At 42.8% G+C, this 27,545-nt stretch overlaps 1 protein-coding gene across 1 annotated transcript; it reads right to left on the bottom strand.

Moving 5' to 3' along the window:
• Positions 1 to 693: 693 nt before the first annotated feature.
• Positions 694 to 25,832, bottom strand: LOC110505469 (phospholipase C, beta 2). The gene is made up of 32 exons (XM_036963009.1): positions 25,226 to 25,832; positions 24,855 to 24,932; positions 23,370 to 23,438; positions 22,414 to 22,554; positions 21,796 to 21,875; positions 21,658 to 21,711; positions 21,324 to 21,399; positions 21,075 to 21,175; positions 20,711 to 20,877; positions 20,357 to 20,503; positions 19,900 to 20,057; positions 19,063 to 19,145; positions 18,788 to 18,872; positions 15,769 to 15,970; positions 15,527 to 15,645; positions 15,345 to 15,441; positions 15,048 to 15,132; positions 14,824 to 14,948; positions 14,343 to 14,494; positions 13,590 to 13,754; positions 13,389 to 13,488; positions 13,001 to 13,105; positions 12,741 to 12,802; positions 12,458 to 12,545; positions 11,826 to 12,332; positions 10,332 to 10,515; positions 9,205 to 9,346; positions 7,854 to 7,918; positions 6,269 to 6,328; positions 3,214 to 3,279; positions 2,226 to 2,304; positions 694 to 1,225 (listed from the first exon to the last, which is right to left on the bottom strand). Exons 1-32 carry the CDS (start codon positions 25,307 to 25,309, stop codon positions 1,055 to 1,057), a joined length of 3,897 nt encoding a protein of 1,298 aa, XP_036818904.1. The 5' UTR covers positions 25,310 to 25,832; the 3' UTR covers positions 694 to 1,054.
• Between the last annotated feature and the right edge of the window lie 1,713 nt (positions 25,833 to 27,545).

Genomic DNA, 27,545 nt, shown 5'->3' with positions numbered 1-27,545 from the left:
CCATAATGCAGATAAAGTTCCTTTAGTGACATAATTAAGTACGAAATTGTAATTTAATAAACACATAAATAGATAACATCACTGCTACTAACCACACAGACGCTGGTAAAGATAGATAGTCTCCCATAGTGAGAGTAAGTCTAAATTCATCAGAATATAACTGACACAAAGCCAGCATCATGGCCTACTCCTCTGTTCTGATAACAGTTTAAACTTCTACCTTTCCTTTATTTAAAGTTTCTCAGCAAATTACAATCACAAAATGGATTTTGTGCTCCCATGTACATAAAGCCAATCTCTGAAATGTGTGGGGGAGTATCAAATTAATAAAGCCCAGTCCAATTGAACTGTGACAGATTGACTTATTCACTCAATTCAAGTAGACTGAGAGAAAGTCACTTCTCTCCACATTATACCTAATTCATCAATCTAATTGTCTCTTTCCTGTAGTCAAATGACGAAATCCCCCTCTAGTGACCTCATGGGTGGAATGTTATTCATATTTTTCATAATTTCATAATTAATAAACATGAACATAATTTCAACGCAGAAAAAAACAGTTTCTATGTCAAACGGTTTTGTTATATTTCAGTCTTCTGTGATGTATATAAAGTGTAATATTCGGATGCAAACTCAAAATGTAATACATCTCTGACATGGTACAGGTGTTTTCTTTTTTTAAAGCCCATAACCATGTGTGTGAGGTGGTGTATACTTTAGTTTCAAAGTAGATTTGTTGAAGAGAACCAAGAAACACTGTGACTCTAATTTAGCCCACTGCAGTAAAAGGTTAAGCCAGAAAGAGAACCACTTGAGGCTGTGACCATATGACTTAAGTAAGAGGTAGAGGCATGTGTTCTTAATATCCCAAATGTGTACTGATCTCTATATTGACTCATTGATAAATCATGATAAATCATTATCATTACAACGCATTGATAACTTTCCAATTTGTATCCCATACTGTAGTATCAACACCACTAACATGTCACACCTGATGTTCTCAGATATCGACCACATATACAGAGGAAAGGAGAAAGGTCCAGGAGCATGTCTACCCCAGGAAGACATTGCCATAGAAGCCCACCCCATCCTGCTGCTTCTCCCCAGCCTGGTCTATCTGCTCAGGGAAATGGGCCCCCACACACACGTTCACAGCCTCCCGCAGATCAACAGGAAGTGACCTAATCTTCTTCTCATACTCCGCCAGGGCCTCCTGATTGAGCTGCAGATAGGTGGAGGTGAGAGGTCAGAGAGAGAAGGAGAGAGGAAGAGGTGAGAGTTGAAAATGCCTCTATTTGCACTGTATAATTATCCTTTATAGATGTTATCCACAGGGCAAGGTGGATTCATCCATGTCATTCATTTTGGACACATGGTCAACTGGAAAATCTACTGTGTAATCTATGCGTTCATCAAACATCAATATCGGAACTATACTGTATCTGACACAAGTTAGATTTAATCAAATGTGTGATTAGTCTACCAGTAGGCTTATAGGACCTGTTCTGTGCATGCTGAAGACAGTATACAGCATGCATCATTACATGTGTTACGTCATTTACATATTGGATGTTGATTGGCCTGGATGGACATTCTCTTAAAATAACATTTATGACAACCGCCACTTTATACCCATGTATGCATACGGATACGTGTGGACAGGTGTGTATGTGCATGTACATGTGCATTTGCATGTGTGTGTGCCAGACCTGGGTTCAAATACATGTGTATTTGATTATTTGTTATTTAAATACTTACTTTCTGTGTATTTTTGTATTTTCTAATTATGTGTCCCAAGTCAATTACTTATATTGGAAGTATTTTTTCTAATAATTTCCTATAAATAGCCTACTATTTGAAAATGTTTTCAAATACTTGGTCAATATATTATTTCAAATACTCCTAGGACCTAGGTTCCAATGCATGGGACCATTTGTTTGTATTTGAAAATACTCTGTGTAATTGAGTATTTTCAAAAAGATGCCAATGCTTTCAAAGTGTATTTCCAAATACATTCCAATATTCAACTGCTTGTATTTTCAACCCCCAAAATATCAATACTTACTTCAAAATATATGTGAAAGTCATTTAAGTCATTGAAATAGTATTTGAACCCAGGTCAGGTGTGTGTGTGCGTGTGTGTGTGTGTGTGTGTGTGTGTGTGTGTGTGTGTGTGTGTGTGTGTGTGTGTGTGTGTGGGTGTGTTTATTTGTTTACAGTACCTGATTGGCCATGCCTTTGATCTCATCCAGTGTGGCCGTTTGTCTCTTCACGAGAGCATCCTGCTGAGGACTGCTGTCTGTGGACTAGAAGAGTACAGTAGCAACATGTCAATGAGAGCAGAGGCTTTGTATGGCTGTGTGTGTGTGCGCCGAGAAAGCGTAAAAGCTTGAAGGACAGGAAGAGTATGAGAGAGAGACACAGAGAGAGAGATGAGGAGAGAGAGACAGTGTGAGGTATCTTGTACAGTAAACCCAGGGGGATCCAACCTGAGAGATCAATACTGTTGGGTCACAACAGATTGGACCAATTCCATCAAGTGCTCTTTACGCTGTGAAACATTAGCTACAAGCTGGGTTGACCAAAGACGTTATCACATCATAACCCCTCTCAGAGACTCATGAAAGAGACAAAAAATATGCTTTTAAACCCTCCTTCGTTGAGGTGTTCAGATCAACCTGGTTGAACTGGTGTGAAAGGAGCAGAGTAGAAGTGATGTGCTTGTGAACAGTTGGGATGACTCCTGATGAGCCAACATGGTAAACAGCTGAGAAGAGCAACACCACCTCTCTCTCAGTGAGTCATCTCTCCACTCTACATGTGCTCCGTCCTCTCTCTGAGGTGAGTGAGTGCTCTGCTCCTCACTCAACTCAATGCGTGTGTGTGTGTGTTCTTTTTTTGTGTGAGAGAGCAAGAGAGCACATGCACGTGGGAGTGTGTGTAAACAGAGAGGGTGGTCATGTTAATGAATCCGACACTTTTGTGTACGGTACACTTCTGTAAAAGCTCTTTAGCTCAGTGTAACCATAGTTACTCTCCCAGTCTACCACAGTAGATGGACAAATGAGAATGAAAACCATGTGAATTTCTCTATATGGATGTGGAAAGTACTGCATCAATTACAGAGACACGTGTACATCCAGGTGTTGCCATTAAAGCATAGACCTGAGACATCTATAATAGCCGGTTCTATTTTATTTCAAAAGGAATATACTTGCCACTGTATCAGTCTTTGCAGACTCCTCAGCCAGGTCCACGCTCATTGCCCTTTTCAGCCTAAGTATAGAGAAATATATATATTATGTTACCATTAAACTATGTAGTCTAGGTCTATGACAAAGTTGTTCCAACTCAGAACACAGCAGCACTCTGCCACGTGGAAGCAATTTAGCTTTCCGACCAACATTTAAAGCTCTGTATACTCTGCATATTTCAAATACTCCTAGGACCTAGGTTCCAATGCATGGGCCATTTGTTTGAGATATCAGCTGATGTACGAAGGGCTATATAAATACATTTGATTTGATTTGATATGAAAAGGTTTGGCATGGGCCCTCAAATCCACAAATAGTTATACAGCTGCACCCTTGAGAGCATCTTGACTGGCTGCATCACTGCTTGGTATGGCAACGGCACCTTCCTCAATCGCATGACGCTACAGAGAATGGTGCGGACTGCCCAGCACATCACTGGGTCTGAGCTCCCTGCAATTCAGGACCTCTATACCAGGCGGTGTGAAAGGAAGGCACGGGAAAATCATTAAAGTTTCCAGCCACCAAAGCCATTGACTGCTCTCTCTGCTTCCACATGGCAAGCGGTACCGTTGCATCAAGTCTGACACCAACAGGCTCCTGATCAGCTTCTATCCCAAATCCAAAACACTGCTAAGTAGCTTACAGAATCGCTACACGGATTATCTGAGTTGACCCTTGTATTTTATTTACATTTTTGCACTGTCTCTAAAGGACTCTACACACTCACTCACAATGGCACTCCAACACACACATATCATGCAGACATTTATACTGACTCTATACCACAGGGGGCTGCTGAGGACAGGAAGTCTCATAATAATGTCTGGAACAGAGTAAATGGAATGGCATCAAACACCTGGAAACCATGGAAACCATGTGTTTGATGTATTTGATAACATTCCACTGATTCCGCTCCAGCCACTACCACAAGCCCGTCCTCCCCAATTAAGGTGCTACCAACCCCCTGTGCTCTACACACATGCACACACTCACATACAGTGCCTTGCGAAAGTATTCGGCCCCCTTGAACTTTGCGACCTTTTGCCACATTTCAGGCTTCAAACATAAAGATATAAAACTGTATTTTTTTGTGAAGAATCAACAACAAGTGGGACACAGTCATGAAGTGGAACGTCATTTATTGGATATTTCAAACTTTTTTAACGAATCAAAAACTGAAAAATTGGGCGTGCAAAATTATTCAGCCCCTTTACTTTCAGTGCAGCAAACTCTCTCCAGAAGTTCAGCGAGGATCTCTGAATGATCCAATGTTGACCTAAATGACTAATGATGATAAATACAATTCACCTGTGTGTAATCAAGTCTCCGTATAAATGCACCTGCTCTGTGATAGTCTCAGAGGTCCGTTAAAAGCGCAGAGAGCATCATGAAGAACAAGGAACACACCAGGCAGGTCCGAGATACTGTTGTGAAGAAGTTTAAAGCCGGATTTGGATACAAAAAGATTTCCCAAGCTTTAAACATCCCAAGGAGCACTGTGCAAGCGATAATATTGAAATGGAAGGAGTATCAGACCACTGCAAATCTACCAAGACCTGGCCGTCCCTCTAAACTTTCAGCTCATACAAGGAGAAGACTGATCAGAGATGCAGCCAAGAGGCCCATGATCACTCTGGATGAACTGCAGAGATCTACAGCTGAGGTGGGAGACTGTCCATAGGACAACAATCAGTCGTATATTGCACAAATCTGGCATTTATGGAAGAGTGGCAAGAAGAAAGCAATTTCTTAAAGATATCCATAAAAAGTGTTGTTTAAAGTTTGCCACAAGCCACCTGGGAGACACACCAAACATGTGGAAGAAGGTGCTCTGGTCAGATGAAACCAAAATTGAACTTTTTGGCAACAATGCAAAACGTTATGTTTGGCGTAAAAGCAACACAGCTGAACACACCATCCCCACTGTCAAACATGGTGGTGGCAGCATCATGGTTTGGGCCTGCTTTTCTTCAGCAGGGACAGGGAAGATGGTTAAAATTGATGGGAAGATGGATGGAGCCAAATACAGGACCATTCTGGAAGAAAACCTGATGGAGTCTGCAAAAGACCTGAGACTGGGACGGAGATTTGTCTTCCAACAAGACAATGATCCAAAACATAAAGCAAAATCTACAATGGAATGGTTCAAAAGTAAACATATCCAGGTGTTAGAATGGCCAAGTCAAAGTGCAGACCTGAATCCAATCGAGAATCTGTGGAAAGAACTGAAAACTGCTGTTCACAAATGCTCTCCATCCAACCTCACTGAGCTCGAGCTGTTTTGCAAGGAGGAATGGGAAATAATTTCAGTCTCTCGATGTGCAAAACTGATAGAGACATACCCCAAGCGACTTACAGCTGTAATCGCAGAAAAAGGTGGTGCTACAAAGTATTAACTTAAGGGGGCTGAATAATTTTGCACGCCCAATTTTTCCGTTTTTGATTTGTTAAAAAAGTTTGAAATATCCAATAAATGCCGTTCCACTTCATGATTGTGTCCCACTTGTTGTTGATTCTTCACAAAAAAATACAGTTTTATATCTTTATGTTTGAAGCCTGAAATGTGGCAAAAGGTCGCAAAGTTCAAGGGGGCCGAATACTTTCGCAAGGCACTGTACAATCATAATTTACCCTGCTGCTACTCTGTTTATCATATATCCTGATGCCTAGTCACCTTACCCCTATACATATCTTACCCTAGCACCACCTATCCCTGCACATTGTAAATATGGTACTGGAACCCTGTAAATAGCTTCTTACTTTCTTGAGTTCTTCTTATTTCTTATTTTTTTTATTATTGTGCGTTTTTGTTTTACCTTATGTTATTTTTATGTTATGGATTACTGCATTGTTGGGTTTTGAGTTAGCAAGAAAGGCATTTCACTGTGCTTGTGCACGTGACATTAACACTTGAACCCTGTACTGTTTGTACTGTACATCGAACAATGACAGAATCAATGAGTCAAATGAGCGCCCTTTAATGTGATTCCATTAGCACACATTCAGCTCACCTTGCCTTGTCTGAACCTGAGCGCTTTGACATCCCTTTCTTCTTTGCCTCCTTCGATTCACTTGGGGAGGAAACAGAGAGCGCACATCACTGGGTGTGATTTTAAGGCCATTCAAGTGAAAGCCTCACTCAGCCCATTACATGAAAACTCCCACTCAATAAAGCGTCTTATGCAGCCGGGCTGTGTGACCATGTTCCAGTTCATATTTTCTAAGTGAAAAAGGGTCAATAAAGTAGTCCAGTGTCTGTTTGATGAGTTAAAACAGAGGCTTTCTTATCCCTCATACTGCTGTTTGATCACCTGGTGGCTAATGGCAGGCATTAGATAACCATCTGCCAGCTGGGGAAACTGGATAACACTCACACACACTCTCTTTTCTCACACACACACACACACACACATAGGCACAGTCTCTCTGTCTCTCATACACACATACTGTACGCAAAAACCCACACACTTTAGACCAGCATAAACCGCCTGAGGTCCCTGAATAACCTGGTCCCCGAGGTCTCTGAATAGCCTGGTCCCTGAGATCCCCAAATAACCTGGTCCCCGAAGTCCCTGAATAGCCTGGTCCCTGAGATCCCCAAATAACCTGGTCCCCGAGGTCCCTGAATAGCCAGGTCCCTGAGATCCCCAAATAACCTGGTCCCCAAGTCCCTGAATAGCCTGGTCCCTGAGATCCCCAAATAACCTGTTCCCTGAGGTCCCTGAATAACCTGGTCCCCAAGGTCCCTGAATAACCTGGTCCCCAAGGTCCCTGAATAACCTGGTCCCTGAGGTCCATGAATAACCTGTTCCCTGAGGTCCCTGAATAACCTGCAAGGATGGCTGAATCATTTATTACTTCAGTTATTTTCTTTGCAAAAGGTCAAATACTTTCCCTGTCTAACACACACATGCAAGCACATGCTTTACACACACACACACACACACACACACACACACACACACACACACACACACACACACACACACACAGGCGCACATACAAGTAACTGCCTAAATAAAGGAAACACCAACATCAAGTGTCTTAATAGGGCATTGGGCCACCATGAGCCTCCAGGACAGCTTCAATTTGTCTTGGCATAGATTCTACAAGTGTCTGGAACTCTATTGGAGGGATGTGACACCATTCTTCCACAAGAAATTCCATAATTTGGTGTTTTGTTGATGGGGGTGGAAAACGCTGTCTCAGACACCGCTCCAGAATCTCCCATAAGTGTTCAATTGGGTTGAGATCTGGTGACTGAGAAACACACACACACCCTTTAAACACCCTATGCTCCTTGAGACACCTCTTTCATGGTCACTGAGATTACTTCTAGCCATGGAGGCCAAAATATTGGGGAACTGGGCATTGTTACACATGACCCGAAACATGATGGGATGTTCATTGCTTAATTAACTCAGGAACCACACCTGTGTGGAAGCACCTGCTTTCAATATATGTTGTATTCCTAATTTACTCAAGTGTTTCCTTTATTTTGCCAGTTAGCTGTACAAGTTCCTTATATTTGCTATATATCTAGAGATCCTGAATTTAGGAAGGCAGAAGGCTACTGTGATGTGTCTGTTGGCCCACCTCGCCAGAGTGTTGAGTTCACTGATGTGTCTCTCTGTGGCCATCTCCAACAGTTTGGCTAATCGCTGTCACACAGGAAACAGGATGCGTCAGTAACAATGTGGCAGCTCTACCAACAGCAAAACAGACCTAGTTGAAGTTACCCCTGAAATGTATTAGAGATCTGATAAACAGCATGCAGTATATGCTGTTAAACTTCAGACATAAATAAACTACTGTAACACAACTTTTGCCATGCATTTCCATGCACTCTGAATGAATGTGATTCTGACTGTGACTCCAGCTGAATGTGATTCTGACTGTGACTCCAGCTGAATGTGATTCTGACTGTGACTCCGGCTGAATGTGATTCTGACTGTGACTCCAGCTGAATGTGATTCTAACTGTGACTCCGGCTGAATGTGATTCTGACTGTGACTCCGGCTGAATGTGATTCTGACTGTGACTCCGGCTGAATGTGATTCTGACTGTGACTCCGGCTGAATGTGATTCTGACTGTGACTCCGGCTGAATGTGATTCTGACTGTGACTCCGGCTGAATGTGATTCTGACTGTGACTCCGGCTGAATGTGATTCTGACTGTGACTCTGGCTGAATGTGATTCTGACTGTGACTCGGGCTGAATGTGATTCTGACTGTGACTCCGGCTGAATGTGATTCTGACTGTGACTCTGGCTGAATGTGATTCTGACTGTGACTCTGGCTGAATGTGATTCTGACTGTGACTCTGGCTGAATGTGATTCTGACTGTGACTTTGGCTGAATTTGATTCTGACTGTGACTCTGGCTGAATGTGATTCTGACTGTGACTTTGGCTGAATGTGATTCTGACTGTGACTCTGGCTGAATGTGATTCTGACTGTGACTCTGGCTGAATGTGATTCTGACTGTGACTCTGGCTGAATGTGATTCTGACTGTGACTCTGGCTGAGACCTGACTACGAGATGCTACTGTCACACACTCGATTGGCCTTCCGGGCCAGGGGAGTCTATTCCCTGAGTGGTGAGGTCACAACCTGATTGACCTCTATCTGATGCAGATCCAGAGCTTATGCTAAGAGCACCCAAGAGCACCTGGCTGTGATGGATAATCAATACTGTGCTTACATGCCTGGCTCCCAGCCATCAGCTGAAGGCCGGAAGTGAGATTCACTCTGAGGTTAGTTAGGTGCATGGTGGTGGGGATTAAACATAATCTTACCTCAACTACTTATCCAGTACATAGATTAAATGTAAAAAGAAAGACATCCTTGAATAAGAGTGTACAGTATGTTTATGCAAATAACTATCAATAATATCCTTAATATCAAACCGACTCTGGCAGGTAGAGTTGGTCTGTACTTTACTGTACCTCAGTGGCATGCTGCTCCTTCCTCTTCTTCAGCTGATCACACTGCTCCACCCACAGAGCTTTGAGCTCCACCTGCAGCCTCTCCTTCTGCTCCATCACCCTCTCCACCCTGGGGCCGGGCTCTGCCGTTTCACCCCCTACCCTGGGGGACACAGTCAAAATGTCAGGGACCAGGCACTGGACATGAAATGACACTAGACGCTACAATTGAGTCTGTCTGCTGACCCCTGTAATACCCAGGGGTCTACCAGGGGCTCTACCAAGGAGCTCTACCAGGGGGCTCTACCAAGGAGCTCTACCAGGGGGCTCTGCACATCACTGCCTCACATGGAGGTCTGTTACTTCATCCCAGCAGTATGGCTAATCGCTGTTTTTTTATTATCATGCTTTGTCATGTAGTATTTTATTGTGTTTTGTACTGATGTTTGTGTTTGTATTGTGCAAGGATCATTCAAAGAAGAGACTTGGTCTCAATATGACACCATGTTAAAATAATAAATCAAGTACGATTGTAGGGCCAGGGTTTTTTTTTTCCTGATAATGTGACCTGACCAGGGCCCCAAGTTTAACTGGTCAGGATACGAGGACAGGAAACACTGCTGTCCCTAGTATCAATAATGTGGTTGGCACTTTGACAGTGCATAATCATGGCTTTTCCAAGAAAGGTTACTGGGTAAGTCTCCCGAGTGGCACAGCGGTCTAAGGCACTGCATCTCAATGTCACTACAGTCCCTGGTTCAAATCCAGGCTGTATCACAACCGGCCCAGGGTCGTCTGGATTTGGCCGGGGTAGGCCGTAATAGTAAATAACAATTTTTTCTTAACTGACCTGCCTAGTTAAATAAAACATGTTTTTATGTCTTTGCAAGTTAAAAACATATATTCATAGAGGATATCATTATCCCTCCATTAATTGCTCCACCAAAAAAACATTAAATAAAGAATATTCAAAATCTCCCTGAAAGGAATTATTATTGGTCTAAATACAATTATTGTTAATTAAACTGGCCAACAGAAAAGCAACTTGATTACATTTGGTGTGTCTGCCACCACCACCTAGTGGATCAGAGGGGAATAAGATGAACACAAGGCTAAAAGAAAATATAAAAAAGACTGTATTCCATTACTCTTTTTTCTTCATGGAGTTCTTCTTCTTGAGGGCTTTGAAGGTGTCGCTGTATTTCTGGATCAACTCCTCCCCTTTCTTCTGGAACTTCTTCTCCAGCTCCTTCATGTCTTTCTCCTGTCTCTTGGTGACCTTCAGGAAACTCTTGTGCTGTAGTAGCTCCTCACATGGAACTGTGGATGGCTCTAAAAGGGGAGAAGAGGAAAGGGGACAATATGGTTGGAGGTTGTCAGATTTTACACGGCTCCTATTTTTTCGGACATACAGTACCAGTCAAAAGTTTGGACTCACCTACTCATGTTTTTTCTTTATTGTTACAATTTTCTACGTTGTAGAATAATGCTGAAGACATCAAAACTATGAAATAACACATATGGAAGTATCGTGTAGTAACCAAAAAATATATTTTACATTTGAGATTCTTCAAAGTAGCCGAGCTTTGACTTGATGACAGGCTTGCACACTTTTGGCATTCTCTCAACCAGCTTCATGAGGTAGTCACCTGGAATGCATTTCAATTAACAGGCGTGCGTTGTTAAAAGTTAATTTGTGGAATTTCTTTCCTTCTTAATGCGTTTGAGCCAATCAGTTGTGTTGTAACAAGGTAGGGGTGGTATACAGAATATAACCCTATTTGGCAAAAGACAGTCCATATTATGGCAAGAACGGCTTAAATAAGCAAAGAGAAATGACAGTCCATCATTACTTTAAGACATGAAGGTCAGTCAATATGGAACATTTCAAGTGCAATCGCAAAAACCATCAAGTGCTATGGTGAAACTGGATCTCATGAGGACCGCCACAGGAAAGGAAGACCCAGAGTTATCTCTGCTTTTATTTTTATTTAACCTTTAACTAGGCATGTCAGTTAAGAACAAATTCTTATTTATTCTTATGCAGAGGATGAGTTCATTAGTTACGAGCCTCAGAAATTGGAGCCCAAATAAATGTTTCACAGAGTTCAAATAACAGACACATCTCAACATCAACTGTTCAGAGGAGACCGCGAGAATCAAGTCTTCATGGTCGAATTGCTGCAAAGAAACCACTACTGAAGGACAACAATAAGAAGAAGAGACTTGCTTGGGCCAAGAAACACAAGCAATGGACATTAGACAGAGTGAAGGAAAAGCAGCCAACAAGTGCTCAGCATATGTGGGAACTCCTTCAAGACTATTGGAAAAGCATTCAAGGTGAAGCTGTTTGAGAGAATGCCAAGAGTGTGCAAACCTGTCATTAAGGCAAAGGGTGGCTAGTTTCAGGAATCTAAAATCTAAAATATATTTTGATTTGTTTAACACTATTTTGCTTACTACATGATTCCATATGTGTTCATTCATAGTTTTGATGTCTTAACTATTATTCTACAAGGTAGAAAATAGTCAAAATAAAGAAAAACCCTTGAATGTGTAGGTGTGTCCAAACTTTTGACTGGTACTGTATGCATGTAATTGTTTTAAGTATATTCTGGACATAGAAGAGTCACTGGTGTTACCTTCATTGTCATCTGGAGGAGTGGAGTCCTCAGGTGCAGGATCGGATGAGCTGGGCTCAGATGGAGGGACAGGAGCTATAGCAGGGTCGGCAACAGGAGTGGACTCAACATCTGGATCAGGGGTAGGGACGACATTGGAGTTAACATCTAGAGTGGAGTCAACATTTGAGGTGGGGTCGACGTTACTGTTGGGGTCTGTACAGGTAGTAGAGTCAACCTTAGGGTCAGGGGTCAACTCTGTGGCTAGGGCAGCCTCTGGGTCCACATCAGGGGTGTTAGGGCGGGCCTCAGGCTCTGTAACGTGCTCTACACTCTGGATGGGGCCAACAACAGATGGCTGAATGATTGGAACAGGTTCAGCCTCCACACTGATGGTGTTTGCGGGAGACGGTGAGTCCATGTTGGGTTCAGGCTCTGGAGGGGCCTCTTCAGGAGTAGGCGGAGTATCCTGGGTACCAGTGGTAGTATCAGCTTCCTCCACTGGAGAGGGAGCTTTAGTCTCAGGCTCTAGTGAAACAGCATTGGCAAAGAGCTCAGTGAACTACAAAACAACATTACTTTTCACACACTTTGCACTCAAACTCTAGTGAATAGATAACTTGGCCCTACTAACAGGAAACAGCCTCCTTTACCTCTTTTTGTATATGTAGCCTTCTCTCCAACAGTCGGTATTACGTTAACAAGGGGCATCTCGTATGGGGAGATGTAGTCTGCTGATGACTTCGGGAACAGAACACAAGAGCATCAGTCCCATAAGAAAGTCTTTATAAAACCACAAATCCCTTTTCAGTGCTTAAGCCATTTTCAGTAAGCATCTCACTATGGACATATTTTGTTGTAAAAGGACGAGGACCTTGCGAGTGAAACACGTCATTTTCACGTGGATCAATGAGTTCTGTCTTGGAATTGATTTACCTCTGTCGTCTTTGTTGTCTTCTCAGAATTTTTTGTTGGGTTGAATAAGGCATCTGTAAAATCTGGGACAGAACAAGACAATACTGAACAAATTACACAACGTTATAGTCCTGTTTCATAATCAGTCACTCAGTGCAAAATAATAATTTACTCTTAAAACACCATCTATAGGCTTAAATCTTACCTGCCCAAATTAGGCATAAGCATGCAAATTAAAATGCGTTTTCTGGAAATAGGAACTGAAAGTAACTGTACTGTACCTGCAAAAGCAGCAGGGATGTAGTCCTTGACCTCGATGTACACAAAGAGAGCTGGCAGAGTGAGCGGCATGTTGCTCTCACTGCGCAGACAGATGTGCTGGAAGCCTGCAGAGCACAAACCCCATGAATCAATCAGACAAACGCAGAAGCTTTCTGGTGCAAGGTCTACTTCAATCAGCCTCATGCTCTGGAATTCTGGGTAGAAGTGAAATTTGAAACCCAGGTAGAAATAGGTAACTATTTACATGAAATTGCTCTTATATCTGTGTAGTAAATCTGTAATCACTTAACACTGTAACAACACCATGTTCATACTGTGTTTTCACTAGAGTAATGACAGTGTTACTACACATAGGAGAAAGGTTATGTAACATGTATTCAAACAGACCTGACTGAAGGGCCTCGATGGGGATGATCCTGTGGCCCAGAAACTTCCCTCCCTCCTCGTGAACCACGACCCTGAGAGAGGCCATGTCAGGCAGCAGGATCTGTCCACACAACAACAAGCTTGACCCTTCTGACATGCATTCGACAAGGCAAATTTGTTTGCTTATAAAAAATAATAACTGAACGAATTGAATGAATATACCTTCTCAAAAACAAAGGGTTCTTCATTCCAAACTGGGTTAATGGCGTTCGGTGTGGTTGACCACCTGGTCCGGTACTTCTTCTTGGGGTCTCCTGGCAACCCAATGATCTCCACCTCTACGCCTGTCTTCACACTCTTGTCTGACAGGAACTGGCCTGAGTATATCTGAAGGGAATTATGATAATGGATATACAGTGTACTGTACACTATAACCTTTAGAAACACATGTAGGCCAAGAGTAAATAAGGAAGAAAATACAGCTGACAGCAGGCCTGTACACATATCACAAAACAGACAGGCATATTGAGCCAAGACACAGAGAGAGAGAGACACAGAGACACACATAGAGAGAGAGAGAGAGAGAGAGAGCGAGAGAGAGAGAGAGAGAGAGAGAGACACAGAGACACACAGAGACACACACAGAGAGAGAGAGAGAGAGAGAGAGAGAGAGAGAGAGAGAGAGAGAGAGAGAGAGAGAGAGAGAGAGAGCCTAAGGACATCAAAACAAGTGGGAGGAAATTAGCCCCGAGCTGCAAACAACCAGCTGAAGCAGTTCTCCCAAAGTAAATCCATGAATAATGATCCAGAATGCAGTTTGATAATGACCATCACAGTCGTATAATTACATTATAACTCACACATTTTAGTCCTATCATTTTAAAATTAACTGTCTAAATGCCTGCAACCAAAACCTAAAGCAAGAATGGTGAATAGAGGTCTGCTGCTCTCTCTGTGAGGTTGGCGTAAACGTGCCTTGATGGTCAGTGTGTTGGCCACAATGGTGTCGATCCTTTCACAATAGGGGTCAAACTTCTTGTCACTACGGCGGAGGAGGTCATGCTTGAGGAGGTAGCCTGTCCTCCCGTTGAATTCAAATAGAGACATGTTGTGCTGCATTGGGAAATCTGGGGGAAAAAACAACATTTTCAGAACATTTCACAATTTCAAAACATGTTAATTCATTACTGCATTATAACACAAATGTGAGATAGATCTGTATTTTTATGGCATGTGCAGTAGACCATTGTCCAACTCAAAACAGTACAACACTGACCTCCAGTGGTGGATATAAGAAACGCTACTCAATCTCCGACTCAAGATTACAATTTCAGGAAACAAACTCTGCAAGTGTGCCTTATCATGACAACAACAATAATGGGAACAATCAGAAGTTGTCACACCAGTTTTTCAGCCATAAACTAATACCAATCCCAGACAGCTGATATAGCTTAACCCATTGTTTGGTAGTTGAGCGCCACCATCTGGCATCCAGCGTTCCAGAAGGGCTGAGGGCTGTAGTTGGAAGAGTCCATTCTGGTTCCTTTAGGGTAAATCCTACTCATCTGCCTCTTGTTGTATCTGGGTTGTCATACTAAGGAAGTTTGCATTCACAAATGTGACAGAAAATTATTTGAGAGTAATTCAATCAGAGCTAAATAAACAGTTGTCAAAGGATACTCCACAAACTCCACTGCAGTCTTGGAGATCATACTTTCCCCTTTGGTCTCTACAAAAGATGAGATGAGGTAGCTCTTGTTTTTCTCTGTCCACAGGAGAATGAGAGTGATCAAGCAGAATATTAGTTTCCATCAGCAACAACAACTAGATAAACAGTAATATGACATTTACTTTGTGTAAAAATGTATATCATATAACGTTATTATTTTAAAACTGCTCCTTCTTATTTTTTGTAGAGGGACAAGTTACCCTCATCTAACCCCTACCCCAAATTAGCATCAACAAATCACAACTTACTTCGGGAGTTATCAAAGGAGATGAATTTGGTGGGTTGGATGTAGTTGACAATGGCAGACATCTCCTCATACGCTGTCACTTCCTGTCCCGCTGTACCCTATAGGAGGATAGACAGGAAGTTATCTCCTGTCTGAAACATCTACTGACCTAGAAAGAGGCTTAGAAACACCATCTTGCCATACCTCGTCCGAGTTCTTCATCTTCTCCTCATCCTGGTCTTCATCCTCCTGCTGTTCTTCATGATCATCAGTCATCTCCCCGGTCAGGGTCACCTCCTCCCCGGTCATGGTCATCTCCCCTTCTGGACATAAGACACATACAGCCTCAATATTTACTACAACAATGTGGCTGCAACATTATCTGGAGGATTAATACAGTACAATCACCATACAATGTCATTTGGTTTGTGCCCTGTATTACACACCAGTCACACACTGGTCCTCAGGGTTAGTAGGGCCTGTCTGGTTGGGCTCCTGGCCAGCGCTAGCTGTGACTATGGGCTGCTCTGACTCTTCTGTCTTCTTGGGGCAGGCCTGGCTGGGCTTCCCATGGCTGCCCTTCTTGTTCTTGATCAGGATCTTCCCCATGAGCTCTGCTGGGCTGGGGATCTGCAGACCTGGCTTCATCTGCTCATGGGAGAAAACACACTTCAGGGAAGGAGGCCAGGCACACACGCACACACACTCAGGTGGCAACACACATACAGTGTACTTGTGCTCTGTTCAGGGAAGGTCAATATTGGTTAGCTTAACACATAAATCAGTTTAGAAGGCTACAGAGGCTGATAAGAGTCAACTGTAGTAGTAATGTGTAACAGGAAAAGGTGGTGAGGGTGAAGGTTCGGTCTTTAAATTTATGTACGTTTAAACTGAGGATATAGACCGTATATATACGGTTAAAAGTTTGGACAAACCTACTCATTCAAGGGTTTGTTTTGTTTGTACTATTTTCTAATAATATAATAATAGTGAAAACATCAAAACTATGAAATAATACATATGGAATCAAGTAGTAACCAAAAAAGTATTAAACAAATCAAAATATATTTTATATTTGGGATTCTTCAAAGCAGCCAACCATTGCCTTGATGACAGGTTTGCACACTCTTGGCAATTTCTCAACCAGCTTCAACAATTTGTCACCTGGAATGCATTTGAAATAACAGATGTGCCTTGTTAAAAGTTCATTTGTGGAATTTCTTTCCTTCTTAATGCCTTTGAGCCAATCAGTTGTGTTGTGACAAGGTAGGGGTGGTATACAGAAGATAGCCCTATTTGGTAAAAGACCAAGTCCATATTATGGCAAGAACAGCTCAAATAAGCAAAGAGAAACAACAGTCCATCATTACTTTAAGACATGAAGGTCAGTCAATCCAGAAAATGTCAAAAACATTGAACGTTTCTTCAAGTGCAGTCGCAAAAACCATCAAGCGCTATGATGAAACTGGCTCTCATGAGGACCTCCACAGGAAAGGATGACCCAGAATTACCTCTACTGAAGAGGATAAGTTCATTAGAGCTACCAGCCTCAGAAATTGAAGCCCAAATAAATGCCTCACAAAGTTCAAGTAACAGACACTTCTCAACATCAACTGTTCAGAAGGGACTGTGAGAATCAGGCCATCATGGTCAAATTGCAAAGAAGCCACTAATAAAGGACACCAATAAGAAGAGACTTTGGTTTCAACCACTTTGTCTTTGTGAGTATAGGTGAACGGATGATCTCTGCATGTATGCTTCCCACCGTGAAGCATGGAGGAGGAGGTGTGATGGTGTGGGGGTGCTTTGCTGGTGACACTGTCAATGGTTTATTTAGAATTCAAGGTACACTTAACCAGCATGGCTACCACAGCATTCTGAAGCGATACACCATCCCATCTGGTTTGCCCATAGTGGGGCTATCATTTGTTTTTCAACAGGACAATGACCTAACACACCTCCAGCCTGTGTAAAGGCTAATTGACCAAGAAGGAGAGTGATGGAATGCTGCATCAGATGACCTGGCCTCCACAATCACCCGACCTCAACCCAGTTGAGATGGTTTGAGATGAGTTGGAATGCAGAGTGAAGGAAGAGCAGCCCAAAAGGGCTCAGCATATGTGGGAACTCCAACAAGACTGTTAGAAAAGCATTCCAGGTGAAGCTGGTTGAGAGAATGCCAATAGTGTGCAAAGCTGTCATAAAGGCAAAGGGTGGCTACTTTGAAGAATCTCAATTATAAAATATTTTTAGATTTGTTTAACACTTTTTTCTTTCTACATGATTCCATATGTGTTATCTATGTCTTCACTATTGTGGTCACAAGTGTATTTTTTACACCATTTTCTCCTCGCGTTAGATCTCTTGGCTCATCTCTGCAAGAGTTTGAGTCATGCATCCTCTGAAACATGGCCCGCCTACTTCTTATCACACTGCTCGCTTAACCCGGATGTCAGCAGCACCAACGTGTCAGAGGAAACACTGCTCGCTTAACCCGGATGTCAGCCGCACCAATGTGTCAGAGGAAACACTGCTCGCTTAACCCGGATGTCAGCCGCACCAATGTGTCAGAGGAAACACTGCTCGCTTAATCTGGATGTCAGCCGCACCAACGTGTCAGAGGAAACACTGCTCGCTTAATCCGGATGTCAGCCGCACCAATGTGTCAGAGGAAACACTGCTCGCTTAATCTGGATGTCAGCCGCACCAACGTGTCAGAGGAAACACTGATCGCTTAATCTGGATGTCAGCCGCACCAACGTGTCAGAGGAAACACTGATCGCTTAATCTGGATGTCAGCCGCACCAACGTGTCAGAGGAAACACTGCTCGCTTAATCCGGATGTCAGCCGCACCAATGTGTCAGAGGAAACACTGCTCGCTTAATCCGGATGTCAGCAGCACCAACGTGTCAGAGGAAACACTGCTCGCTTAACCCGGATGTCAGCCGCACCAATGTGTCAGAGGAAACACTGCTCGCTTAATCTGGATGTCAGCCGCACCAACGTGTCAGAGGAAACACTGATCGCTTAATCTGGATGTCAGCCGCACCAATGTGTCAGAGGAAACACTGCTCGCTTAATCTGGATGTCAGCCGCACCAACGTGTCAGAGGAAACACTGTTCGCTTAATCCGGATGTCAGCAGCACCAACGTGTCAGAGGAAACACTGATCGATTGACGACTGGAGTCAGCTTGCAGGCGACCAGTCCTGTCAAAAGTAGTCGCTAGAGCATGATGAGCCAAGGAAAGCCCCACCGGCCAAACTCTCCCTTACTCCGAACAGCGCTGGGCCAATTGTGCGCTGTCCTATAGGGCTCCTGGACCGAACGCCAGGTTATGGTGGCGCCTCCACACACCATGTGAACTTCTTATGTTTAACAGATGAAAATGAATATGGCTTGTCCATGAATGGATATGACTGAGACAAATGGACATGTTTGTTCCTAATAGACAGTCCCACTCACAGGGTACTTGTCCAGAGGATCCATTAGCAGCATATCTCCAAATATGGTCTTACAGTAGTTAGCCATTTTCTCCTGCTGCTTCACCCTGGAAAAACATAACATACAGCTTCAATGATAATCCATTATTGTCTACATGCAGGTTACAGGATCAATCATATGATATAAATAGTCACATGATATTAAGAACCCAAAGAAATGTTTGTGATGGTAGGGGCACTGAACGCTAAACTTGCATGTTTTTAATTTGAAAAGAGGAGTGAAATGCATTGTCTTACGAGTCCACATGGTTCTCAAAGGAGAGGATGACGGGGTACTGTGACGTCTTGAAGGCGCTTTCCGCGATGGCCTCAATCACATCCTGTCACACAGACAAACAGACAGACAGACCGATCTGGACTCTGGGACATACTAAGTAGACACACAGCATGACTGGCAGTATCAACACAACTCTATCAGACCCAGCTAAACGAGCTGGAGGCAGGCCAAACATCATCAAGGCTGGAGGAAATCCGTGTTTGACAGTAAACTATGCTGAGGCGTTTGGTTTGGTCTGTGTGCCAGTTAGAGTGGAGCTCTGGGTGCCCTTAAATGGCAGTGTTGAGTGAGGGGCCCAGGGGACGTATGGTGTGGTGTGCTGAGGCTGCCGTGCTGCACGCGGGCTCCAGTGCCCAGGCCCATCATGACACTCTGCGCTGTGTCTCTATTGACACCTGCTGGCAGAGCCACAAAGAAAGCTGTCACTGTGAGACGTAAAGCAGGGGCCACTTCCTGGGGCACTGCTACAGTAGGTGCTTGGGTCTGGACTACCGTCGCGTAACAGTAACAGTCAGGGCCCGGCATTAGTGACACTATCTCTGTTGTCTGTGAGTCTTAATGAATCAGGGCTGTGTAAATGGGGACTGCAACAGTGGTCACAATGGGTCAATGGTGTACATTTAGTTAGATGCTTTGTCTTTGGTTGGCACGCATCATATTGGATCAGTAGGATTGAGGCTAAGGCTAGAATCCCCCAAAAACAGGTTGTATATTCCTTTCAAAATGTATGAATATTTGGTTTTACAGCACTATTGCACTGTCCAGCACTGAGAGATGAGGGCTGACTGACACCTGACCTTGAACAGAATCTCAGTTGTCATGGTGAAGCCGTGGGTGATAATAGGCTCCTCATCCGGTGGTTTTCCCTTCCAGCAATCCAGCTCCAGGCAGCGGCAGCCGGCCAGCAGACACTGGCGGTACATCTCTGGAGACGACACGCCGGAAAACTGACCAGCTGTGGAGGGATCACAACATTTTTGGGGGTCATTTTACACTTTAGAGACACTCAAAGACGCATTAAAACCACAGTCTATAAGATTTTCGGTCATTTCAATTAAGGAAATAACCAGAAAGGATTGTCAAAGATCATTCAGCCATTGTCTTTCTACTGCTTCTACTACTAGCTCTGGGCTCACAGTTTCTGATAAGAAAAATAGGCATTCCCATTTGCATTGCTCTGAGTAGCCTTTTACAACCTTGTGTACCATAGCTTTGTTGAAATGTGTGATAGTTTAAAGACTGTTCCCATCTCACCCGTCAGGTATGTGTTATGGGAAGACTTGATGAGGTAGTGGGGCAAAGGTTGGCTCATGTCCTGACACTTGGCCAGCTTGTCCAGTATGACCACAGATGTCTCAGGCCCCATCAAGTAGAACAGCAGACCTTCCGGAGAAATCTGACCTGTAGAATAAGATACCTGTGCATTATAACAGTGTTACACATCTCTCTTCTATAAAACACTAGATTTAGAATACAGTAACGATTGGGAATAGAGTGTAGTCAATGATGGAGATTGGCTAATGCAGTAGTAATGTGATGATTTAGGCTTCTATGTTAGTTCTACTGTCCTGACCTTTAGTAATCAAACTGTATATATGTGTCTCTTACCTCTGTTGGAGTTGGAGGAGCAGGGTTCGTACTTCTCAATAAGGGCCTTCACCTGGTCAGGTCTGAAGCGGGGGAATAGCTCTTCATTGAGGCGGGAGTCACGCTGCTTTTCGTTGACGAACTTGGCCAGGCTCTCCTTGGTCATGTAGGGCTTAGCCTTGGCAGAGCTGGAGGGACAATCAGCCATGACATTCCCATCAACAGCATCTTACATCAGCCAGGGCCCAGACAAACCCTGAGCCAGGGAACTAATGCATGAGCTGGACACTCGACCGACCAACCATTGAGGAGAACATGATGACAATTACACCTGGCATCACCTCATGCCTGTATTCTCCAATTGGTAAGTATGAATGTTACTTACTAGGATGTGAAGATCTCATAGATCTCAGGCCGGGGACAAAGACTCATCAGGAAGAGCTTGAAAGCAGCTTCAGTGAAGACGTCCGGCTTCATAGTGTCACCCTGAGAGAACACACAACAGCCTGTCACATTATGACACTTTACTGAAAATAATTTATGATAAACCTTTAAAAAGGATTACAATAAGTACTTGGACTACATAGGACCCCAGAATTGTGACTGTTGAAAAACACTGGGGTTTCTCTCTGACCTTTCCTTTGGGGAGGTGTGCTGAAGCTAGAGCTCCCTCCACCCTCTTCTTATCAGCTGGAAACATCTTGTAAATACTGAGGATGGAAATAAAGACAGCTAATGAGAGGCTTGAATGTAGTTTAAATTGACTGAATCTGTTCAACTGTTGTTGTACACTCGTAGAAAAAAGGTTTCCAAAAGGGTTCTTCAGCTGTCCCCATAGGAGAACACTTTTTGGTTCCAGGTAGAACCCTCCATGTAGAACCCTCCTATGGGGACAGCCAAAGAACCCTTTCAGGTTCTAGATAGTGCAGATGTTAAACCAATTCGACATGACATTGTCTGTGACTCACTTTTTGACAGGGATCTTGCCATCCTTATTGGTCTGAAGGGAGATGCGGACATACCTAGGATGGAGAGGTTTATCAAAAAAAAAATATTATAATTTACTGGCTAACAACATAGAGAGAGACCGGTCCATGTCCACTCACATTTTCTCCATGAAGACTTGTCTGCAAGCGTTGTTCCTCGATGGGTTGTAAGCAATGGACAGGATATCAGCAGCCCAGTTCTACAACATCACACCATAGCTGCATGAAATAGCTGTCTGGATTTACGACATGTCCTGATAATATTGTTTTATTTGTGACCACTAGGGGGCACGGAACTGATCTGTGCTTCAGGAAGAGAGAGTCACGCATGTTGACTGTCTATCAATTGTTATTTTAATTAGAGTTTATTAAAACCGGATATTGTAGTCGTAAACTCAAAAAGAGGGCTAGGACAGAGGCTGCTTTGTGGTGGAAATGAAGGCTTATATATTAGTGGTTGACCTGAGGATAGAGCTGCAGAGCCAGTATGGAATCAGGCAACGAATATCACTTAAACAAATGTTGGTGGTAAGGTGATGCTGATAGGTATGTAAACATTGAGAGTAAATTTGCCTATCTCATTATGTTTAATTTATATATATATATATATATATATATATATGTATGACACTTAATGATTGAAGTTATTTTACATGCAGTACGGGCAGTATGAGCTCTGGTTATGTCATGTTGCTGTAAAGAAGATGGAACGAAGTAAGGATTATTAATGTGCATTACCTGTGTCACTTTCTCCTTGTAAGCAAAGAAGTTGTGGTAAGTCAAATTCACCATGTCAGGGCCTGTGACAACAGTCAGGGTTTTGACTAGATGGTCGCTGTTTGGAAAATCCAGGTTGAACACATTCCTGACTTTAGGGTGCTGTTGATGAGAACGGACAGACATTTGTAAAAACCTAAATTCCAGTGACCACAAGTAATTGTTCCTTTGTACCTATGTTATCGCAATGTCTGTTTGGAGAGAGGGAAATGAGCCCTGCTGCACCCTAGTGTCTGTTTTCCATACACAGGACGCCTGGGAGCTCAAGCTGGACCAGGCAAATCAGTGCATGCAAACTCCCGACCAGAGCTGAGAAACATGAGAGCAGCAGCTCAGCAGAGGAACTGGGAAGTTACTATGTCCTCAACTACTACAGTACCAACAGATCAATGATGCTACAGCATTTGTTTTGATACAGTATCCATGGCTTATAGAAGAGCAACTGCTCTCCTTGACGGCAACACATAAGACAGACTGCATAGATAGATGGCACACCAGCTATGGGGATGATGTTGTTTATCCCCCAGGGAATAGCTGTGACCTACCCCAGTAGTAGGGAGTAATGGCTGCATACTGAAACTCTCTATGGAGACAGCTCAGTGTGGGAGAAAGCAGTGGGAGAAATTCAAACTGTCAAACTCAATCATATCTCTACAGCTTGATCTGCAGCACAGAAATCACACAGCTGGGCTCTCGCTTTGGCTGCAATCACATCACTAACACTGTGTGTGTCTGGGTGTGTGTGTGCACTGGCATTGTGTTTATTGCTGATTTTGCAATGCAAATTCCCCCCTCAATTATACAACACACTTCAGAATGCATGCAGAGGTTTTTACAGACAAACAGATAGAGAATGGTTGTATTGAGTGGATCACGCAGCAGTGAAAGCATTATAGCTCTTACGTAATGGTACTCACTTTAGGAAGTTTTGCATATTTTCCTGATCTGGTATCTCTGATGTTTGCAACATCCAGGAACTCTGTCTCCTAGGAATGGGGAATTATAAAATTAAAACCCACTGAGTGTACAAAACATTGAGGAAACCTTCCAATTATTGAGTTACCCCCCCCCACCTTTTCCCTCAGACTAGCGTCAATCTGTCGGGGCATGTTGACTCCAATGCTTCCCACAGTTGTGTCAAGTTGGTTGGATGTCCATTAGGTGGTGGACCATTCTTGATACACACAGGAAACTGTTGAACGTTAAAAACCCAGCAGTGTTGCAGTTCTTGACACAAACCGGTGCACCTGGCACCTACTATCATACCCCGTTCAAAGGCTCTTAAATCTTTTGTCTCGCCCATTCACCCTTCTGAATGGCACACATACACGTCTCAATTCTCTCAACGCTTAAAAATCCTCCACTACATCTACACTAAGTGGATTTAACAAGTGACATCAATAAGGATCATAGCTTTCACCTGGATTCGCCTGGTCAGTCTGTGGTTAAAAGAGCAGGTGTTCCTAATGTTTTGTACACTCAGTGTGAAGTAGAACCCACTGCATACTGAGAAAACAAATGATATCTTTCTATGATAAAACAATGATTATTTTATGATTGCATCAAGAGATAGGCTTCACCCATATTCAACTGTAATATGCTTTTCTATTACTTGCATGAATACTCTGTATGGAAGCTCCCACACTGTAAGCACACGTGTGTGTTTAAGCCTCGGTGGGCATCAGAATGTACTGCAGACCAGAAGGTGCCGAGAGAGAGGAGAGAGGAGAGAGAGAGAGAGGGAAAGAAAGAAAGAAAGAAAGAGCAAAAGAGAGAGAGAGAGAGAGAGAGAGAGAGAGAGAGAGAGAGAGAGAGAGAGAGAGAGAGAGAGAGAGAGAGAGAGAGAGAGAGAGAGAGAGAGAGAGAGAGAGAGAGAGAGAGAGAGAGAGAGAGAGAGAGAGAGAGAGAGAGAGAGAGAGAGAGAGAGAGAGAGAGAGAGAGAGAGAGAGAGAGAGAGAGAGAGAGAGAGAGAGAGAGAGAGAGAGAGAGAGAAGAGAAGCCCAATGAGCATTGTTCTGAATTCATCTTTGCAGCGGAGCAGGCTGGTAAAACCCACATCAGCTTCAATCAATACAATCCACAAGGCTGCTGGGACTGTGAGGCGCAATGCAACGCTCTAAACCATTCTTCAGCTAAATGTAATTCACTGTTAACATACAGTACATTGTGGTTACAGCGGTTGAGGCTCTAAGTCATCCCACAGCCTGACGGACCCCATTCTAGAGCTGTGGAGCCTGAGGCAGCCAGAACACATTTCATATGGCCTGGATTTAACACATAAGGACCTAAACTGCTCAACTAAGCAACCAGGCAGATTATATAAGGGGGCAATATTTACTCACTGTAACCCAATTATTTGGCAGTAATTATCTCATTGTGCAATGTCATTTCTGTTACCTTACCTTGCTTTGGTTAGTCCAGTAGAGGTAGAAGCCCTTAGGGTCCATTTTCATGGTGACAGGCACAGTCTTGGTTGACTCCTGATTGAGGAGAAATATATTTTGAGTTATTGCAAACCTTATCACAGAATTTATACTTGGCCCAGCTAGTTTTGTGACAGAGCTATAGCTCAGGGTCTTGAGGACAGACAACTTGTATTATTTATAGAGGCAACCCTGGAAATTGTAATGGATGTTTTACATCAATGGAGTCTTTGTAAATGCAATGTATTTTGGAGAGATCTTTCTGTGATTCTCATTCAAAGTGAACTAATGAACTTGTTTTCAATAGAAGATTTTCTCCAGGAATTTACTTTCAAGAGTAGCCAACTCACCTCTGACCATTTGGTAAACCTGTCTCCTTTGACCAAGTAGAGTTTGACCTCTGGTGGCTCCAGGGTATACCGTCTCTTGTCCATTGTGTTGGTCCCTCTATTGTCTCCTCTCCTGTTGTGTGTGACTGGTGGAGGTGACCCCTCTACACCATGGAGCTGACCAGTGACTGATCAACCCTACCTGTACTCTCACTGTGCCCTTGGAGAGATGTACTGTAGCTACAGTCAGACACAGGTAGGAATGACAAGGGAGGAGGCACCCCAACAAATATGCATTGCAAATGAGCCCAGCAATAAAAATGACATTATTTGACTTGGTGAAAGGGTTGTCAGAAAATCTAACTTAAATAGTGTGACACTGAATGCACACAATGTTTGATGATGATATGAATTAGTATTCTGTTTACAAATCTAATTTATTTTGATCATCCCCTTGCCACTGGCAAATAATGACTGAACTTCCATGGACCTGAGCTTTAATTTAGTCTGTTAATGTTTTTCCTCTTCTCCAGACACATATTTTACAACACAATCACAGCATGCTGCTGGACATAACAATCAGTTCCCAAATGTAGACTGCATACTGTACAATATTGAGAGACAATTGCCAGGATGCTTGTTCTATCTGTGATGGATTACTGATCTAATGGTATATTGATTTTAATTTGCTTTTAATAATGTGGTGTAGAGAAATGAAATGTACTGTATCATGTTAGATGGCCAGAGGTGGCAGAGAGGGCACTGATTAATGCTGATTCATTGCTTCTGCTTCTGACTGTTCCCTGTAATTTGTGTAATATGCAAATATCCACTTGAGAGCAATACTTTAGGACAATTGCATAGGGATAGGAGGACCCAAGTTACATAAGGACAGGAGTGTTTGTGGTAGGCCTAATAATAATGTCCTACATTAGATCAAATAGAACATTATATTAGATCAAATAGAACATTATATTAGAACAAATAGAACATTATATTAGATCAAATATAACATTATATTAGAACAAATAGAACATTATATTAGAACAAATAGAACATTATATTAGAACAAATATAACATTATATTAGATCAAATAGAACATTATATTAGAACAAATAGAACATTATATTAGAACAAATAGAACATTATATTAGAACAAATAGAACGTTATATTAGATCAAATAGAACATTATATTAGAACAAATAGAACATTATATTAGATCAAATAGCACATCATTCACACTTTTGAAGGGGAAACTTGATGTATGGCAATATTTCCAAGGCAGCAATAAAAGCATACAACATACCGTATCCAGCATTTACGCGTACAACATACCGTATCCAGCATTTACACTGTAGAGTTTCTAAGTCGAAAGTACCTGTATGTGATTCATGACCCAAGCCCAGCTCAGTTACCCCCTACCATTGTGTCACAGAGTCATCATAATGCTTTGGCAAATGTACATTATAGCAGGGGCATTGGTAGACGACATGTAATTAATCTAATGTATGTCCCTCTAACTGCCCTGAATGCCTCTGCTGATCCTACAGCTATTGTATGCAGCAATCATGTGCCTATGAACCAGATTTATGCTGTGAGCACTGAGGAGGTGTGCTCTAGTAGGAAGACCACTGGATGCAACTCACCCTGCACTAGCATAAACAACATGAGAATATCTACTTCTGCTAAGCTTCCCAGTAAAGCAATGAAAACAAACAAGCATACCAGAAAAGTGCTCAAAATAGCCTACGTTAACATATGTAGCCTAGCAAAGAAGGTTCATGCAATTAATAACTTGCCAGTAACAAAGGACATTCATATTCTGACTATCTCTGAAACTCACTTAGACAATACCTTTGATGATACAGTGGTAGCAATAGAAGGTTATAACATTTACAGAAAAGACACGAATGCTAGTGGTGGAGGTGTTGCTGTTTATATTCAGAACCACATTCCTGTCAAGATTAGAGAGGATCTCATGTTAAATACTGTTGATGTAATATGAGTACAGGTTCATATGCCTCACCTAAACACCCGTTCTTGTGGGAAGCTGCTACAGACCACCAAGTGTTAACAGTCAGTATCTGGATAACATGTGTGAAATGCTTGATAATGTATGTGATATCAACAGAGAGGTATATTTTATGGGTGATTTAAATATTGACTGGCTTTTGTCAAGCTGCCCACTCAATAAAAAGCTTCAAACTGTAACCAGTGCCTGCAACCTGGTTCAGGTTATCAGTCAACCTACCAGGGTATTTAAACAGCTCAGGAATGAAATCATCCACATGTATTGACCACATCTTTACTAATGCTGCAGAAATCTGCTCTAAAGCATT

This window comes from Oncorhynchus mykiss, chromosome 25 (genome assembly GCF_013265735.2).
Source record: "Oncorhynchus mykiss isolate Arlee chromosome 25, USDA_OmykA_1.1, whole genome shotgun sequence".
Taxonomy (NCBI): domain Eukaryota; kingdom Metazoa; phylum Chordata; class Actinopteri; order Salmoniformes; family Salmonidae; genus Oncorhynchus; species Oncorhynchus mykiss.
Note: the sequence above shows the minus strand (reverse complement) of the source record. Positions and strands in the feature narration are given on the sequence as shown.

Excerpts from the sequence above, each read along its gene's own strand:
- LOC110505469 (XM_036963009.1), bottom strand. The coding sequence starts at position 25,309 with ATGGACAAGAGACGGTATACCCTGGAGCCACCAGAGGTCAAACTCTAC. Across the intron at positions 10,516-11,825 it reads TCCTCCAGATGACAATGAAG|AGCCATCCACAGTTCCATGT; the intron begins GTAACACCAGTG and ends CTCCCCTTTTAG. Across the intron at positions 6,329-7,853 it reads GAACTCAACACTCTGGCGAG|TGAATCGAAGGAGGCAAAGA; the intron begins GTGGGCCAACAG and ends TTCCTCCCCAAG.